At 38.0% G+C, this 17,151-nt stretch overlaps 1 protein-coding gene across 1 annotated transcript; it reads right to left on the bottom strand.

The window, feature by feature from the left end:
• Nucleotides 1-6,969: 6,969 nt before the first annotated feature.
• LOC128019694 (terminal nucleotidyltransferase 5C-like) lies at nucleotides 6,970-12,639 on the bottom strand. The gene is made up of 2 exons (XM_052605815.1): nucleotides 12,482-12,639; nucleotides 6,970-11,223 (listed from the first exon to the last, which is right to left on the bottom strand). The coding sequence occupies exon 2, from the start codon at nucleotides 11,200-11,202 to the stop codon at nucleotides 10,042-10,044; it is 1,161 nt and encodes a 386-aa protein (XP_052461775.1). The 5' UTR covers nucleotides 11,203-11,223; nucleotides 12,482-12,639; the 3' UTR covers nucleotides 6,970-10,041.
• Nucleotides 12,640-17,151: the final 4,512 nt, after the last annotated feature.

Here is a 17,151-nt window from a genome sequence, read left to right as displayed (position 1 = left end):
CGTCTAGCAGCGGCGAGGAGCGGCGCGGCGCGACTTGGCCTTTGAGAGCGTCGAGCAGAGTTGAAATCAAGGCAACTTTATGGTAATTAGCTATGACGCGGTTGGGCAGCAACCAATCGGAACGTAGAAGTCATCCGCTTGAGAGGATTCCAGAGGACGCAGCTCCGATCACAGTTCCCAAGCAAAATAGAGGACAGGTTGATTATTGCTGTTTCGCGTTTGCAGTAATCTATGATGTGTCATAAAAAAATAATTAAAAGTGATACGTGGACCAAGGTGTCTGAGATCGTTCATTTTAAGTAAAGGATCTTAATATTTCGTCCACAACAATATTTAATGAGATTAACTTTTAACGTTAACCTCCTTGTGGTTAGTCTGCATAAGATCAACAAGTCCGTTTTCCTTGCGGCCACTTTTAATACAAAATAAGCATTCGGTCAACGTCTGAGCGCTCAGCGCTCACAAATCTTTCTGCAGCGTCGAAAGCAGAGCGGCATTAATGAATTTCGACGCTCCCGACGCCGCGGGTGTGAGCGCGCAGTTACACGTTTGATATTGATTGTTATTAATATAGATCATTGCAATAATAACGTTGTTTCAGCAGAAGTTGGCTCACAGGAACAGTAATCACTACAACGGTAACACTAGAAATGCATAACACATTACCTTGTGTGAAATGATTCAGATGATTCATTATTCAACGCATTATTACACAGAACATAATTTTAAATATAATTATATTCATAAATGACTGTTAAAACATCCCAAAACAGCACCCAAACCTTGCAAAGACCTACCTCATTAATTATTCAAATACAACAGCCAATGGCAAGTCTCCAGCAGCAGACCTTTCAATATGTTATTTTTGTGTTAGTAGTTTTATTAATTCAAATTACAATATGCAGTTTGTGTGTAAGTATATGTATATGTATATATAAATCATGCAATTCATTTAGTTAAGCATTCAGTATTGTATTGTTTATACGCAATTCCTTTGGGCAGCTGAGCTGCGCGTTGCATGCGATCTCAGAATAAATTTTTGGCGGTTTTGGAAATGTTAAGAGACAATAAACAGAGACGTTGAGGTCAAACGGTGAAGTATTTTATTTGAATAATTGAACAAAACAAGACTATTGTGGTCTATTTTAGTTATAGCCTAATATGGGTTTATGTTATGATCTGTCTCAGATCATTAAAAAAAAGTGTGCCCCCCTATGAAAATTAAATGCCCCCCCATTTGGTTTGTTCTGACGACGGCCCTGGTTGGGTGCATGTGGTGAGGAAAATGAATCTGTCTTTAACCGAGCTCTCACTACGTCTGAGGAGTCAGCAAAGAATTGCACTGGACTGGACTATATTGCTATGGCTTTACACTGTGAATCAGACCGATCATCTTCAGGAATCAGCAGGGGTATCTGGGAAACGGAGACATGTCTGTGTGTTTAATCATCACTGGAAGGTCTGCAGGCTTACAAGAGCTGTCCTTAAATAACCCTCCTTACAGTCATCATTTAATCAAATGCATTCATTACCTCATATAGCCTATTCATACTACATTAATTCTCTGTTCCATGTGTTTTCCAATCATTAGTTAGTTTGGGCATGATTCATGCGCACAAAAGCCTGTCATTTTACTTCGCTTCATGCCAATCCAAACCTGTAAGTCTTTTTTTTCCGTCTGCAGAACACTGAACAAGAATGTTGGTATTCGAAATGTCTTGGTACCCATTGACATTTACTGTATTTTTTCAGTCAATGGGAACGGAAACCATTTGGTTACCGATATACTTCAAAATATCTTCCATGTTCTGCAGAAAAGTTGTTATACACTTTTGGAATGACATGAGGGTGAGTATGAGGATAGATTTTTTTTTTTTTATGTTTAGATGAACATTCTTTATCACAATGTTTGCCGACATCTGGATGTGTTGTTGCACTAACTAAAAGCACTGTGAGAGAAATCGTCTGAAGTGATCTGGTTTGAGCAGAATGAAATGAAACAGACTGATTGGCCCTATAGTCAGCAGGATGATTAATTGGGTGAATGAACATAGAAGCTCGCGCTCTTTTATTAGTGCTGGAACCGAAACTATGGCATTGACTCGCGCACACCATCTGCTTATTGTCCTGCTCTTGTCTGTTCTGATGCTGCTGAAGTTGGAGGGCAGGAGCGGGTCACTGTGCTGTTAGTATCACCGCTCAGTGGGGGGCGGCAGCACCCTTACTACATTTCTGGGTTCTTGAGTCATTATGTAGAATATTAATTGTAGAATTCTGACTGTAAATGTTTCTGGGAAATGATATCCACGCGCGGAAGGTTTTGGCGCGAAGATGTTTACAGCAGGAAACTTCCTGAAAGTGATGATGACACAATCAAACAGTAAGTCGTTTTTACTGACTGATATTTATATGGAATATGAGGTTGTAACTCCACAAAAGCGAGGCAAATTAAATAAAAACAAATTTGCTTTCCATGCCTGCAGTATTTGATACCAGTTCATAGACATAAATCAAATATGAGAGATGACATTCGGTAGAAACAGGATCCTGGCCGTATCTTATTGCACATTGTCAGGGTTCACAAGACAGTCAGGAAGTGCTGCATGCAGAAATCGGTTGAGGATTTTATCAGTCCATTTACGGTTAAAATGACAATGCATATTATGGTTTGCTTTATTTTCTTTCTGCTTAAACCAATCTGCTGTTTGTCATTCTCGATCATCTGATCGGAATTTTATCTTTTCACTCTCTTTGTGAAAATTGCATGATTTTATTTATTTATTTTATATATATATATATATATATATATATATATATATATATATATATATATATATATATATATATATATATATATATATATATATATATATTAGATATAGATATATATTAGATATAGATATATATTAGATATAGATATATATTAGATATAGATATAGATATATTAGATAGTAGATAGTTGGGTAGATCTAGATTAGATTAGATCTTTTAGTCTTGATAGCAAGATTCTACTTTAATATACAAAAATTGCAGTATGATTTTATACAGTTATTATAGACTATTAATAGATCATGTGGGGTGTGGCTCAGCGTGAAGCGAGTGGGGAGCTTGAAGTTGTTTCTCACAGGTTTCTGAGTACCGTCAAACAGGGGGAGGTGCGAACTTTGAGAGGTGTAAGATTGTTTCTGAGAAATGCTACAGACAATGTCGAAAAATGCCCAGCTTCGGTAGAGTTTACTCCCCCTTACCCCCACCCCACACCCCTCTCCTCTCATTCTCTCTGTTTCAGCCACAAGAACATCTGGCATCCTTCCCTTCGTCTCTCACCTGTTTCTCAGGACCTTGAGCTCCTATAAATGGCACCTCTTGAAAGATGTTGATGGAGGCAGTTAGTGTTTGAGCAGCCTGCCCATTTCCTGGCCAGGACAGACAGTTTGCTTAAGCTGCTTGATTTCTCAGAGGATTGAGAAGTTTGCCAATTGCACCTTCTGCTTCTGACGCACTGAACCCCAGTGAACCTCGACAGCCTTACGCGAACGCCATGGGAATATGCTCTGCAGGTAATGCTCAACATATCATCACAAAGAGGATGTCAAACACACAATAATGTGTTTATCTGTTCTGTTAACTGCTCTTGATACAGGAGCAGACCAGTAACCATTACATATTAACTACATACAATTTATAACCTGGGAAACAGACATTTTCTTCGTTCCACATACTAATTACAGAACTCTTATCTCATTTTTGCCTCAAAAACACAGTGGGTCCTGAGAACAACTAACACAACAACAGCTTGATTGATAGTTTTGTGGGAAGAAAGTCTCAGTATTCATCTTTTATAGTCTTGTAATGGTTCACTGAAATAAAATTTAGGACTAATTAAAAGTTGATCTGACAAGAGGCATAAATATTATGAAGAAACACATGCTCTCCCCAGCATAACCTCTGTGTGCACACAAACCTGGCATGTTTTCTGCAACACACAGGCTGTTCTCTGCCTAATCAAATGGCCCTTATGTAGAACGGCTGGTTATTTCAAACAGGGAACTTTCTCTCAGCCATATGTCTCTTATAAATGATAGCAGTCCTACTGGAAAGAATGGAGAGAGGGATTCTCTAGATAATGTGCGGTACCGCTGTAAAGATTGTGCTGTGTGCTGTGCTTTCATTGTTTCACTATACATGTTTCTATCAGCACTGTTCCAGAAATCAGTCATTGTTGGCCAGCCATTTTCACTCATTATTGTTCTGGCATTGGCCTCCAGTGACTGAGCACCGGGACTTAGTGGGAACATGAGCTCTAACCGTCCTGGGCCTTTGGTGATCAACAACACATACACACCTGCATGTCTTTACCTTTCATTGGAGTGCATGGAATATGGGAGAGTTCCAGATGTTACCAAGTGAACTGTAAAAACAATCCGGCCCACAACATTTTCAGTGTGTACAATTAAACGGAACCATGGAAATGTAATTGTAATTTTTTTTTCTACAGTTGTTCTCAGTTGCTGAAACACATTCTTGAAATTATGACTCCTTTTCTCGAAACTAAACACAAATCCATAACTTCTCACCCAATTCCCCATACTTCCTATTTTCAGGTCAAAATGAAGCTCTCCCCTCAAAACTATTCAATCTTGCTGAAAAACGAAAACTAATTTTGTCCTAAAACATGACACACACTACAACATAGTCTTACACACTAATGAGGTCAAAAACCTTATTTTGGAAATCTGGTATCATTTTACATCTAGGTAGTTTCAGTACTTCAAGCTTTTTAGATTTCAATATATCATATCATATGTATGCAGATGATACACAGTTGTTTGGCATTGCTGGGTTGTGTAAATGAGCTCAAAATATGGCTTTCAAATAATTTCCTTAAGCTTTATGAACGGAAGTCAGAGATAGTAATATTTGGCCCACCAAAAGTGAAAGATGTGATAGCCTCTCTCTTGGGTATAACTGTGCAAGACAGCGTGAGGAAGAAAAAATGGCTATTATAATCAACTCATCCCTTAGTTTTGAAAAACAGATTCAATCCTATTAATGGTTTTTAAAGTACTCCACAACTTGTCACCAGTATATATTAGTAATCTTAGGATTTTTTTTACATCAGCCAGGACCTTAAGATCAGCAAAACTTTTGACACAGCCTTCTCAGTAGTTGCTTCTCAATTGTGGAATAGCCTCCCACTCTATATTTGGTTGACCTCTTCTATAGAGGTTTTTAAGACTCTGCTTGTTCAGCTTGGCTTTTGAGGCGGGGGAGTTCTTCAGAATTTCTCTAGGTGCGCGTGAACATATGGGTATTGTTATGGTTCTGTTGTATTTTATGTTCCTGTATATTCTGGATTATATATTTTTGTGTACTTGTCTACGATTTTACGAAGCTATAAAGAAATAAAGTTGAAAAGATTATTTTTATTGCACTGCTGTAAAGAGATCTTACAGTACAATAGATGAAAAGGTCAAATACCAAAGAATTGCATATGAACACACAACAGGATATAGAGTCATCTCTTAGTTCTGCAAATAAATAGTACATGTAAAGTACTTTGCTACAAATCAGTTCAGCAGGTACAGTATGAGTTTGAGTTGAGGGCTTCAGTATTTACTGTACCTATTTATAAAAAGTAAAAATTCTCTCATCTGAAGTACTGCTACTGTTCTGTCGTTATATTTGATCTGTAAGTAGTACTGAAAGCCTGTAGACCAACTGTCCTCATGCACAAGAACATGGTGAGCTGCGTATTTAATCAGGAATACATTTATTTTGAACCAGTTCTCGTTCCCCCTCTTCGTCCTTTTTGTCCCCCACTGGTAGTACTCATTTTCTGAATCACATACAATAATCCCATGTGCTCCTTTTTATATAAATCTGAGATTCTGACTGCGGTGTCATCAGTTTGCTACTGAATATTCACTCATGGATAAATGTGTGCTGTTTGAGTTCATTTTGTGATTCTTGAGGTTAGTTATATTGTGTTTGTGTTTTCTGAATGAGAACACTGTTAAACCTGTGCAAAAGGATGACATTCTTTTGTAAAGTTTTGCAGGAAACTGAGCGAATTGGAGCATGTGAAATGGGTTTGGAGAAATGTGTCTTTGTTCCAAGAACTGTGTGAATGGTTTGGTAAATTGTGCCAAATGACTCGGTGTTTGCAATCAAGAAAGACTGTAATGTGCATCACAACTAAGAATTTTACTTTCTCTGATAAAAGCCAAAGCAGAAAGCTTAAAATAAATACACTTAAATATTAAGTAAATTATAAAAACACATTAGAAGCATATGTATAGATTTTACATGATACACATGCTGATATTTAGAAATAGATTTACTTTTAACTATATTTTTTAAGTGAACAAATAAATAATGCAATTTAAATTTCCAAACGGGGAAGTCAGATGCACTTAATAGTGAGCAAGCTGATCCTTAATATCTGTAAGCAGAAACAGGTCCAGGAATTTCCATTCACCGTTAGAGGTTTTTTACTGGAATAGTGTTAGGATAAATAGAGACATGTGGTCAAGAAAGAGAGGCAAATAAACAGGCTTTCAACATTTTCAAATAAATGTAAAATCAAATACATGTACCGGTTACAGGCTCCCTAAAGGTTTGAAAGTTTAACCCAGTGTGTATATCAGCCTCAGAGAACAGAGACTGCTGATTCATACTTGTGCTTTTAAGGGCAGTGAGATGAACTGCACAGCAGCCCGAGAGCCCTTGGGAATGAACACCTCAGTGAACCAAGATAATTCAAACACTTCAAACTATCAGTCTCCACAATTACAAGAAAACACTGGAAGAAAGTGTTCCTCAATCTCAAGCAGCAAATCCACCGTCATAAATCACTGAAGTTGAAAGATTTCATACATTTTACTAGAGAGAAATTTAGTATTTTTATATTTATAGTATAATATACTATATTTTTATTTTCAAAGAAAAGAACATGAAAAAAAAGAATGGGCTTTCAATACTTTATTTTTCCCCTTGATACACATTTTCCTTATTCTCAATTCCATTCAAAGGAAAATTACAGTGAGGTAAAAGTGCTGAGAAACAAAATGGCATAATGAATCTACATCATAAGTCACCACACCGACATAACCATTTCAAAATAATAGTGCGACTTCCATTTTTCACTTTTTTTTTTAAACTCACAATCATTAGCATCCTCACAGACAAACGACAAATAATCACAGAAAAACGTAAACAAAATCTGCTGAAATCCACAACTCTTTGCAACGTCGCAAAAGGGCTTCAAAAAGGCCTCGAATCATCAATAAGACTTGCACTTTAGACAAGCATGTCCAAATCCAATAAACCTCCCCTACACACAGTTACAGATGCATTCAGAGTTACAAAAGCTCCAACACCATTGTCTACTGAATAAAATAACACTGGGGGATATAGAATTACAGCTGACAGAGGGGGACACAGAACAGGAAAAAAAAAAAAAAAAACGACATGTTTTTTTTATTTTCATACATGATCCAAAAAAAAAAAAAAAAAGACAGATCAAGGTGAGATTCTGTTGACCAACCACTACACATCATACAAACTCTCACACAAAGGAAAACCAGTTCTGAAATAATAGTACTTGTTCCTGATGAGCTAACATTTTATTTACTTTAAATTCCTTAGTAATACAATGCTTTTCAAACGGTTTCACTTTTCAGGAAGAGTTGTTACCCTCAAGAGACACCGTAGCCCTTTATCATGTCCCTGAGACACCAAAAAAAAGGGCACCTGATAGCTTGTCACAAGGCCTGTAAAGTGCATTCATTGACAAGCATTTAAACAATTTGGCCTTTTTGGATTCTGAGAATGCGGTGTAGTGCACAGTACTTGCTTTTGTTAGGAGGGTGACATTGAAAAGACGTGACAATGACTTAGAACAACTGGAATGACTACACAACTACAATAAGAAAAAGCTAGGTGTGACAGGAGACTTAAATAGGACTTGAATTATTATGTCATGCATCCTCCTCTGCCCTTCTTAAATGGACCAGCAAAAACTTCAATGACACCAAATTGTAGCTACAAGGTCTTTTCATTGGTTTCATGCGAAACCCAAAAGGGGTCCCTACAAAAAAAAAAAAAAAAAAAAAAAAAAAAAAAAAAAAAAAAGCGCTACGTTGCTGGTTCAGACATTGGTCCACAGTCTGCATGTCCCAAAAACAGCGAGGAGGATATAAAAAAAAAAAAAACAAAAAAAAAACTTGTTGGCCAAAATACTAAACAAAAACAACAATAGTAAAAATCCATTCCAGCTCAATGTGCTTTGGGGTGTAACCCACTAAATGGGAGGCCATGTGCCCAGTCTCGCTCTACCCTAGAAGTCTGTGAGTGCAGATAGGGGAAGGAAGGAACGTAGCTCATGGTTATCTGCTGGATGAAGCAGCAGGAGCTGTGGCACGCGAGTAGAGGCAAAGAGGAAATCGGAGGGGCAGGGGGCAGCTGTCAGCCATTACATAAGAGCAGCAAACAGAGTACTACCCTTCTCTGAACAGATGAATGTTGAAAGAGGAACTACACGGGGGCCATGATGGGGGGCCAGGACAAGAATAGACAGTCACATAATTTAGTAAGGTCTGACGTACAAAAAGCATGGAACTGACAAATGCAATGTTCCATGGAGCCATTATATCAAAATCACTGACAAAGGACCAAGACAGGAGACATCGAAGCCCAATAAATCTCATGAGCAGCAACATCAATTAAATCCAAAACTGGAAAGGAATCCACACTGACATGCGTTTACGTCCATGTGAATGAGCAAGGGTATATCCCGCAGATACGGCAACCCCTCTCAAACCTCAATTACCAGAAAAGGCTTTGTGACATACCAGCATTCACCCCTCATCTACAGTGACGCCAGTCAGAAGGAAAAACAGTTGCCCCACTAAAAATTCCACCCCACATGCTGTCCATTCAAGGCACATCCCGAGAGCTGCAGGAAGGGATAATTTTAGAGTGCTGTGACACCATTTGGCTTGGCTGTTAGCTGGAGGAGGTCTTGTTACACATAGCAGTGCTAAGTCTACTAATGGTCACAAAAAGCTCAGGAGGACAAATAGTCCAACAGCTGAACCTTGCATGGACAAACATGTCCTCTCTACCCACTTAAACGCAAACAATGTTAACGTGAGATTAAGGAAGGTTTACCCACTAGAGCTGAAGATCTTCATTAATCGTCTTCATAAAAAGACCGTTTAACTGCCCTCTCTGCTCTATGGGAAAGGAAAAAGCATATTTTTGTACATGCTGCAACCAAATTCAAATTTCAGTCTCACCTTTGATGTAACTAGCAAGACCGAACAGGTTTACAAATGGCACAAATTCTCAAAAACATATGGTAGAACAAGTCATCTTTATGCATTCACACAGCAAACTAAAAAGCGCATTGCTATGAATACTGTAACATGATTCTGTTCACATTTCTATTCGAGAACAAAAAGAATTTAGCTGCCCACCAGTGTACCAAAAAACGAACAAAAACTTATTTCACCTGTGCTCACATTTTTCATTATCTTTTTCTTTCAATTTTTTAACTTTTTATTTTCCTCTCCAAATTTCCAAGAACATTATTTTTTTTATTTTTTTTTTTGGCCTTTTTATTTTGTAACACACAGGAAAAATATTTATTTGTCCCAATATGAATCTTCCTTCATTTTAAGGTTAGAATATATTAAGGCACTATGGGAATTGTTTCTCTTCAATATGGAAAACAAAAAAAAAGGTTATTCTCTTAAGCCAGGGACAGAGAGAGATGAGAGCAGACATATCTGGAACTTTAGAATATTAAAGTTAAAAAAAAAAAAAAAAAAAAAATTTCACTAAAATATATAACTTTGAATCAGAAATGTCTTGGCACCTCTGCAGAGAAGGAATTAAAAGAAAAGAAAACAAAAGAAAGGAAACGCTTGTCGTTTTAAATATCCTTTATGCCTACAGAGGGAAACATCCCTTACTGCCACATCCGGCTCTCTGGCCAACTCATGGGTTTTGTTGTTGAACAAGCATCTTTGAGTCTTAGTTACAAGGCAACCAAGTTGGAATGGACTGGTTACAAGAGGCCACATAGTAGTTGTTGAAGTTCAGGTCTCTGACGTACGGAGCCGGCTGGTAGTAACAGGTGACGCTAGATGCATCAGGTATGGCATTCTGCTCGGCGAGCACCCGAAACGCCATCAGCGAGATGAGGTTAAGCGTCTGCCGCCTCTCATGTCCCATGAGACACACGGTGCTCTCGTTCACAACCCGTCGCAGGATCATGAGGTAGTTGTACTTGCTCTTCTCCTCACCGACAAAGTGGCTTTGCAGATAAGCCTCCAGTTTACGCTGTTGCTCACCAATGTCGGGAAAGTCAATGAAGAAACGGGAGCACATGTAGCGCTCCAGGGCCTTAAATTCATCTTCATCTGTGGGCTTAAAGTCCCTCACCAGGAGGTTGCAGTATTTGAGCAAACCACCTCCACGGATCTCCTCCGGCCGTTTGGTGGCGATGAGCTTGTTCCTGAGGTGGTCCAGAGCCCCAGAAAAGTCGCCGTACACGCTCTCCCCGACCACAGTAGGGTGGAAGTGCCGGGACATGGGGTTTTCAGAAAAGTCATAGTATGACAGAACGGAGTCCAAAATGATCTGAAAGGAGTCCACGCTGAACTCAAACTGTCTCCGGATCGAGTCCACAAACTTAAGTTCCACATTGCGGCCATTGTTGTTTGACAGCGAGATGAGGGACCAACGATCCTGCTCGGTGTACACTTTGACCAGCTTCTGGACATAGGCCTCTTTCAGCGTCATGGGAGTGATCTTCTCTTTGTTCACCCCCTCTGGCAGAAAGTCCAACAAAGTGCCCAGAACCACATCTTTAATGAGCTGGAACTCCTCTTCCCGAGGAAGGTCTACCCTGAAGATGACATCCAGGTCTTTGTAGCTCCAGCCGATGTCCTTCACCAGTACGTGGCTGGCGGTGGAGCCATTCAGACGTACATCTTTGACCGTGATGCCCCTCAGCTCCAGACGGGTCCTAACCATCTGAACGATATCCTTCAGCCGGACCTCCAGGGTGGGAAAGTTGCCACGTCCGTGAACTGGCACGGCCTCCATCAGCACGCCGTTCAAGCGGCTCACTTGATCCCAGGTAAGCACACTTTGTGACTCACTTTCACTGCTGGATGAGACTGAGGCCATGTTTGCAATCTATGCAGTTTCCTGGAACAAAAAAAATCAAAATAAAAAATCTCTTAAAACTATCTAGAGTAAATATTTAGTTAGATAATTAGCTTCAATTTAAATAAAAAAATGGTGTACTTAAAGAACATTACAACATATAGAACTACCAAATATTGCAACAAGCGTGATTGCATCATATAATAATTGCAGTAAATGGTGTTCATTGTCTGGTTGACTACGTCTTGTATTGATTTTTCTGAAAACTTCTGCCATATGCACATAAACTGACAGACAACACTGAAAAGCTACTACTAAACATTGTAGAAACCTAGTTTTCTGTAAAATATTATTAAATGATTAGTATCGTAAAAAGCGCTTTACAAATAAACTTGAACTGAATTGCATACAATGTTCAACAGGTTCACCACCACTCTCTCATAACAGAAAAGCTAACAATGATTCACAGGCTTTCTAGAAGGCCGAACAAACTCCAAACAGAAACTGAAGCATTTATAGTGACACACTCAGCTGCTCCTCAATTAATTTAACGTGATCCCCAATCAAAAAAAATCTAAATCAATCCCAAAAGAGCACGGAGCAATCACGCACACCAAAACTTAGACACGTCTAAACCAAATTACATTCATAGCTTAAATATCTGGTCAGAATATCACTATAGAATGTGTATAGCATTCCCATCATCATTTTAAAACAACCGGATGAAGAATTTAAAGGATACAACAAGATTAAATAAAATAAAAGTAAACTACATAAAGTTTTTTTTTTTTTTTTTTACATATCCATAGTCTTAGAAGGACAATATATGCTATTGGGAAGTTATTTTTTGAAAATAAACGTGTTAGAAATTTTTGATTTGTATCTTATGTCGGAATAATAAAGAAATTATTGGTTCCAATATGATGAATTTTACGTATTAGACTTTAATATAAAGATACATGGCGGTCTGCACCCGAACTCAACACTATACATTTTATCATAACCACAACGCAAGTAAATAAAAGCAGAAGAACAAATGTTACAAACACAACGCATTTAGTTGAAAATCAAAAGGAGTTATTTAATCAGAGTACGACATATAGATAAAAACAATCTTTTAAAACAGCGCACGTGAGATCAAAATGCCACAAAACTGCGCGAGATCAGCGTTCAAACAAAGCAAACCAAATACAAAGTATGCATTAAATCCAAAAAGCAAACTTTAATGTAAACCGTCCGACTGCATACGAATCACAGATATCCAACGCGATGGTATCGAATTAGAATTATGTCCACCTACTGTTTTCAGGAAATCCTCTTGAAGTGCTCAGCAACGTGGTCGGCACAAAGTAGTGGATGTCAAACAAGGTTTCTCACCAGCACCTCCATCCATCCGTTCCGTCGTCAAACCCCCGAGCTTCAGTTCTGAGGAACACCACGCGCGCTCTCTTATAACTGCCTACTAAACAACCTGCTTCTCCGCACCTCCACTGCGCACTATTTTTCTGAAGCCTTGCCATCAACACACACATAAACATATTTATTTTATTTAACAGATAAAGTCATAAATAATCTACTTACCATCACTCCCATGTTAAGCCTCGCAATTCAACACATTTATAGAATAATGCTCTATATGGAATTCAAAAACATACGGCGTTCTATTCGCTGATATCAATGCGCCAGGCGAAGCCTGTGATTGGCTGAAGAGGTTTTCGTGTTGCCAGGCGACCACAGGCACGTGTCGAATTTGACGTCCGGTTTTTGAAGGTTTCGAACACATTTGGTAACATGAGGTTTGAGATTACTTCGAATATTCAGGATTTTCGTTTTCAGGAGGTGCGTCAGGTAAACGTGGCTATCAGTTAAAATATTAAAAATCCTCAGCCTCTTCTTGTTGTCAGAGTGGAAATTATACAACAAATTAAATAATTCGCTAATGCGTAATAAAGGTAAATAATGAGCTCACATGTTAAAACAAAATATAGGCCTATATATTTTTTTCATTTGAAAATGAACAAAAATTCTGGGCTGGGTGCAGGAGATGTGTTGTAGCTTGCATTTATAAGCATCTGTGAATCTCCTGAAATTCTGTTAAGTGTTAAAATATTCAAGAATGTAGTCTGGTAGGTTATACTGCAGAAATATCTACATATGTGATAAGTTCTTGTTAAACTATGGACAATCTTACCCTTACATGGTGACAGGTCTGTTCTTTTCAGTATCAGTAAAGTACGAGCAAAACAATTTATTATAAAATGATATTGTAAAGACCTTTTCTAAAATTATTCTGAACATGGATTCACTATATTTGTAAGGAAATTTGGCCCTCAAAAACATGCCCCCACACAAATGCTCTTTTGTAGGTGGCGTCCGTCTTAACTGAGAAAACAGACACTAATTAGCTAATATTTGTTTTGGAAAAGCTGGATCTGCAAAAAACTCAAATAATTATTTCATAAATTAACACTTAGTCTATAAAGAATGAGCCACGCTGTGGTGAGTGTCAGTGAAATTGTAGATGGTGAGAGGAAAATAAGAAGCATGACTGGGGAAAACACAGCATCAGCACATACAGCATGTCGCTGAAGCTGCTGAGTAAATCAACAGACCTGCAGCCTCCAGAGGAAAGATGAGGGAGGGATATTCCGGTCTGTAGGTTCCTTCTGAATCTTTTCTTAGCAATGATGTGGGTATAAATTACACGAGAAAGCGAAACAGGAAAAGATTGCTCAGTTGCAGTGTGAGGAAACTCCAGTTTTGTCTGCTGGGTCTCTGAACCACGATTAATTTTATGAATGGCAGAGAAAGAGAGAATGAGATGGCAACAGAGAGAGAATTAGAAACTGGATCTGAGGGACTGTCCTAACAGTTTTGTGTTAATCTTACATAACGTCAATAGTGAGGAGTTGCTATTATTATATGAGATAAGAAAACAATTATATGAAAAAAGATGCTATTCCCCGAGCCACTGACATTTATGATGGGAGCCTCTGATTCATACACACACAGCAATCAACATTAAAGATTGTTTTAGAGAATAATTGCACAATATTTTATACATTTGACTAAAATTCCAGCCTTGACAGCAAAGCAAAGTTTTACGTTAGTCAAGCTTATACTTCATATGAAGGTTTTGTTTCAGATGTTTTTGCAGTTCCACAATTATGCATGAGGCTTTTCCAAACAGGATGGATGCATTTACATATTAAAATGAGGATGAAGCATGAAAGACATGAAAGTGCTATATAAGTGAAGGAAACTAATGTCAAACTAAGAGCATCTGGATTATTTACAGCACAAACTGGTTAGTACGTTTTTCTTAGTTGAATTTTTTTTTTACAACTTGATGACCTTTTAAAAAAAAAAGACGAGTCATAACCATAAGAGAAAAAGAGAAGGCGAAAGGAGGCGGCAGAGGTCATGAGCCGGGCGTTATTTGCCCTTTCAACAACCCTAGAGCTCTTATCACAAATGTTTGCCAACATCACATAAAAGCTCAGAAGAAAGTCACACCTAAGACTAATTAATAGTTTAATACATTTAAATCATAAAAGTTTCTGAATTATTTGGAAATTGAACCATGATCTGTCAATTCCTTATTGGATTTGCTAAACGGAGAACAATCACATTGAACTGTCAAACCAAGGTTTCTTTCAGCATCCGTCAAATAAACCACCAAACATCATGGTTAATGTCTTTTGAGAAACATCTTATATACATGAAGTCTTAGGAGGCTAAGCAAGCATTTCTTTCCCAGATGGACTTAATAGAATAAATAAACCTCACAGTGAGCACTGAATCGAGTAGAAATTAAGCATTAAGCAGTGTTTTGTTCAAAGGTGAATGTCATTTAGTTTGTATGAGAAGTGGCAATGCCACCTGCTGCAGCTGGGCTCCGCGCCAAGTGGAAATGACTCACTGTCCATGCCACGGATGGTTCACCAGTGGCCATTAACACATTAAACACACTGGAGGCGGTGTACACGCACATACGGGCCATTAACAGATTAAACACTCCACTACGTTTGTGGACATCCACGCAATTGTTTTTCCCCTGTCTATCAGTTCGATGACTCACGGAGACCGTCATAATCCTCTTTCCTGTGACATCAGAAACTCTTGGTGATATACTGATTCAAATTCAGAGCTCATAAAAAACGTATCTCATAAAAAACAGAGGGTCTCATGCATCTTCAGAAGAGAGGTCTGTTTAATACCAAAAAGATGGACAGAGCACTGGCTCTCAGCTGCTGGACAAATTCAGCTGTCAGCTGGTAGAAGCTGCAGTAGCTAAAGGGAAAGTTCACTCCAAAATGAAAATACCGTCACCACTTACTCATGTCAATCAAAATCTGTATGACTTCATTTCTTCTGCAGAATACAAAATACATTTTGAAGAATGATGGAAATGAAGCAGTTTTGGTGCACATTGACTTCCAGTGCATTAGAAGGGGGTGAAGAAACTGACATTTCCACAGAAAAAAAAAAAGTCATACAGGTTTGAAAGTACTTGAGGGAGAGTAAATTATGACAGAACTCTAATTTCTTTGGGGGAATTTGTTTTTCTATTAAATCAGGCCGATGGCTCAATGATATGACATTATTTTTTTGGCCAGAGTATTAATTTATTCAAAAATATATTAAAATGCAAGTAATAAATAACACCTGATAAAAAAAAAAGAATAAAATTCTTGTAAAAAAAAAAAATAGTTTGTACTTTTTTGTACTGAAGTAGTTTGGAATGAGGTGGAAAAGAAACACACCAGAAAAACAGGAAATTATATCACAGCAAGAACCCCTGTAGACCCTCATAACTGTGTCAAGGTTAAGATGTCTCTTAAATGATCAGAAAATTTGACATTGTGACAAGACAAAATTATATAAGGTTGTAAAGACCGTATCATGTGGCGCAACACCACAAAAACGTAATATTTATGAATTCATAACTGAGCATTTAAATACTTTTGAAAATATTATATATTTTTAAAATTTTTTATTACATTTCATTAAATTGTACAAAAGTTTGGTACGGTCTTGGGTCGCCACCTGTCCAATTGAAATCTGAGTGCTGAAGCAAAACCAGTTTAGAGCTATTACACACTTAAAAGACTCATCATTGTTAGAACTTTATAATAACAGCCCTGAGGAGTCAAGATCAGACAACAAACATCTTATTTAGCTTATCAGACAGGAATAATATTGGCACATATAACAAATACGGCTGTGACCATGTTGTAATTTGAATTTTAAAAATGTGTTTAATACCACAGAAATACAACACACCCAGGGGAGAAAATATTTGTAAAGATATTTCAAATATGCAACATTCAATTTGACAGCCTCACTCTAGCACATTATTTGCTTGAAGTAATGAGATCTTTTGTTTTCACAGTTCCCTTTCGCTAACCTGAAGAACACAAACAGCCACTCGATGCAGGCAGACACAGGAGTATGTAAAATAACCAACAGGATGATATACCAATGACAAAATGCAGTTATTCCATTTCTCTTGAAAATAGATAAATGTGCTTTTTCAGCAAGGGGTATGTTAGAGTACTGAAACTGAAGTTATATTTCAAGTCAGAAAACTTCAACTGGCGCTCCATATGCTCTTCTGAAAGTCAAGTCTCTCATGAACCAGTGGCCCTGGAGCCCTCTCTCCGTGTGTGTAATCGCTGGCTATCATTAGAAAAAGCTGCCAACTGACCTACCTGGTTCACAGTGACCTTGGAGCTTTTTTTTTTCAGTGCACACTTGCAACATGCCAGAGTCTCCGGCTTATCACTCATTGCTTTAAACAGAAAAAAAAAAAAGTTTAGGGTCAAAGTTGACCCTAAACTAGACATGATGAATCCCATTCTGTACATAAGAATCAACATTTGTTCTTGCTTCCGCTGAAGCACAAGATACTTTTTGTATCATTCTCAAATCATGCTGGATAACATGATGATCAGGGGGTTTTTTTGG

Source organism: Carassius gibelio, chromosome A9 (genome assembly GCF_023724105.1).
Source record: "Carassius gibelio isolate Cgi1373 ecotype wild population from Czech Republic chromosome A9, carGib1.2-hapl.c, whole genome shotgun sequence".
NCBI lineage: Eukaryota > Metazoa > Chordata > Actinopteri > Cypriniformes > Cyprinidae > Carassius > Carassius gibelio.
This window is presented reverse-complemented; position numbering and strand designations above follow the sequence as displayed.

What these genes read in the sequence shown, in the direction of transcription:
- LOC128019694 (XM_052605815.1), bottom strand. Translation starts at nt 11,202, where the DNA reads ATGGCCTCAGTCTCATCCAGCAGTGAAAGTGAGTCACAAAGTGTGCTT.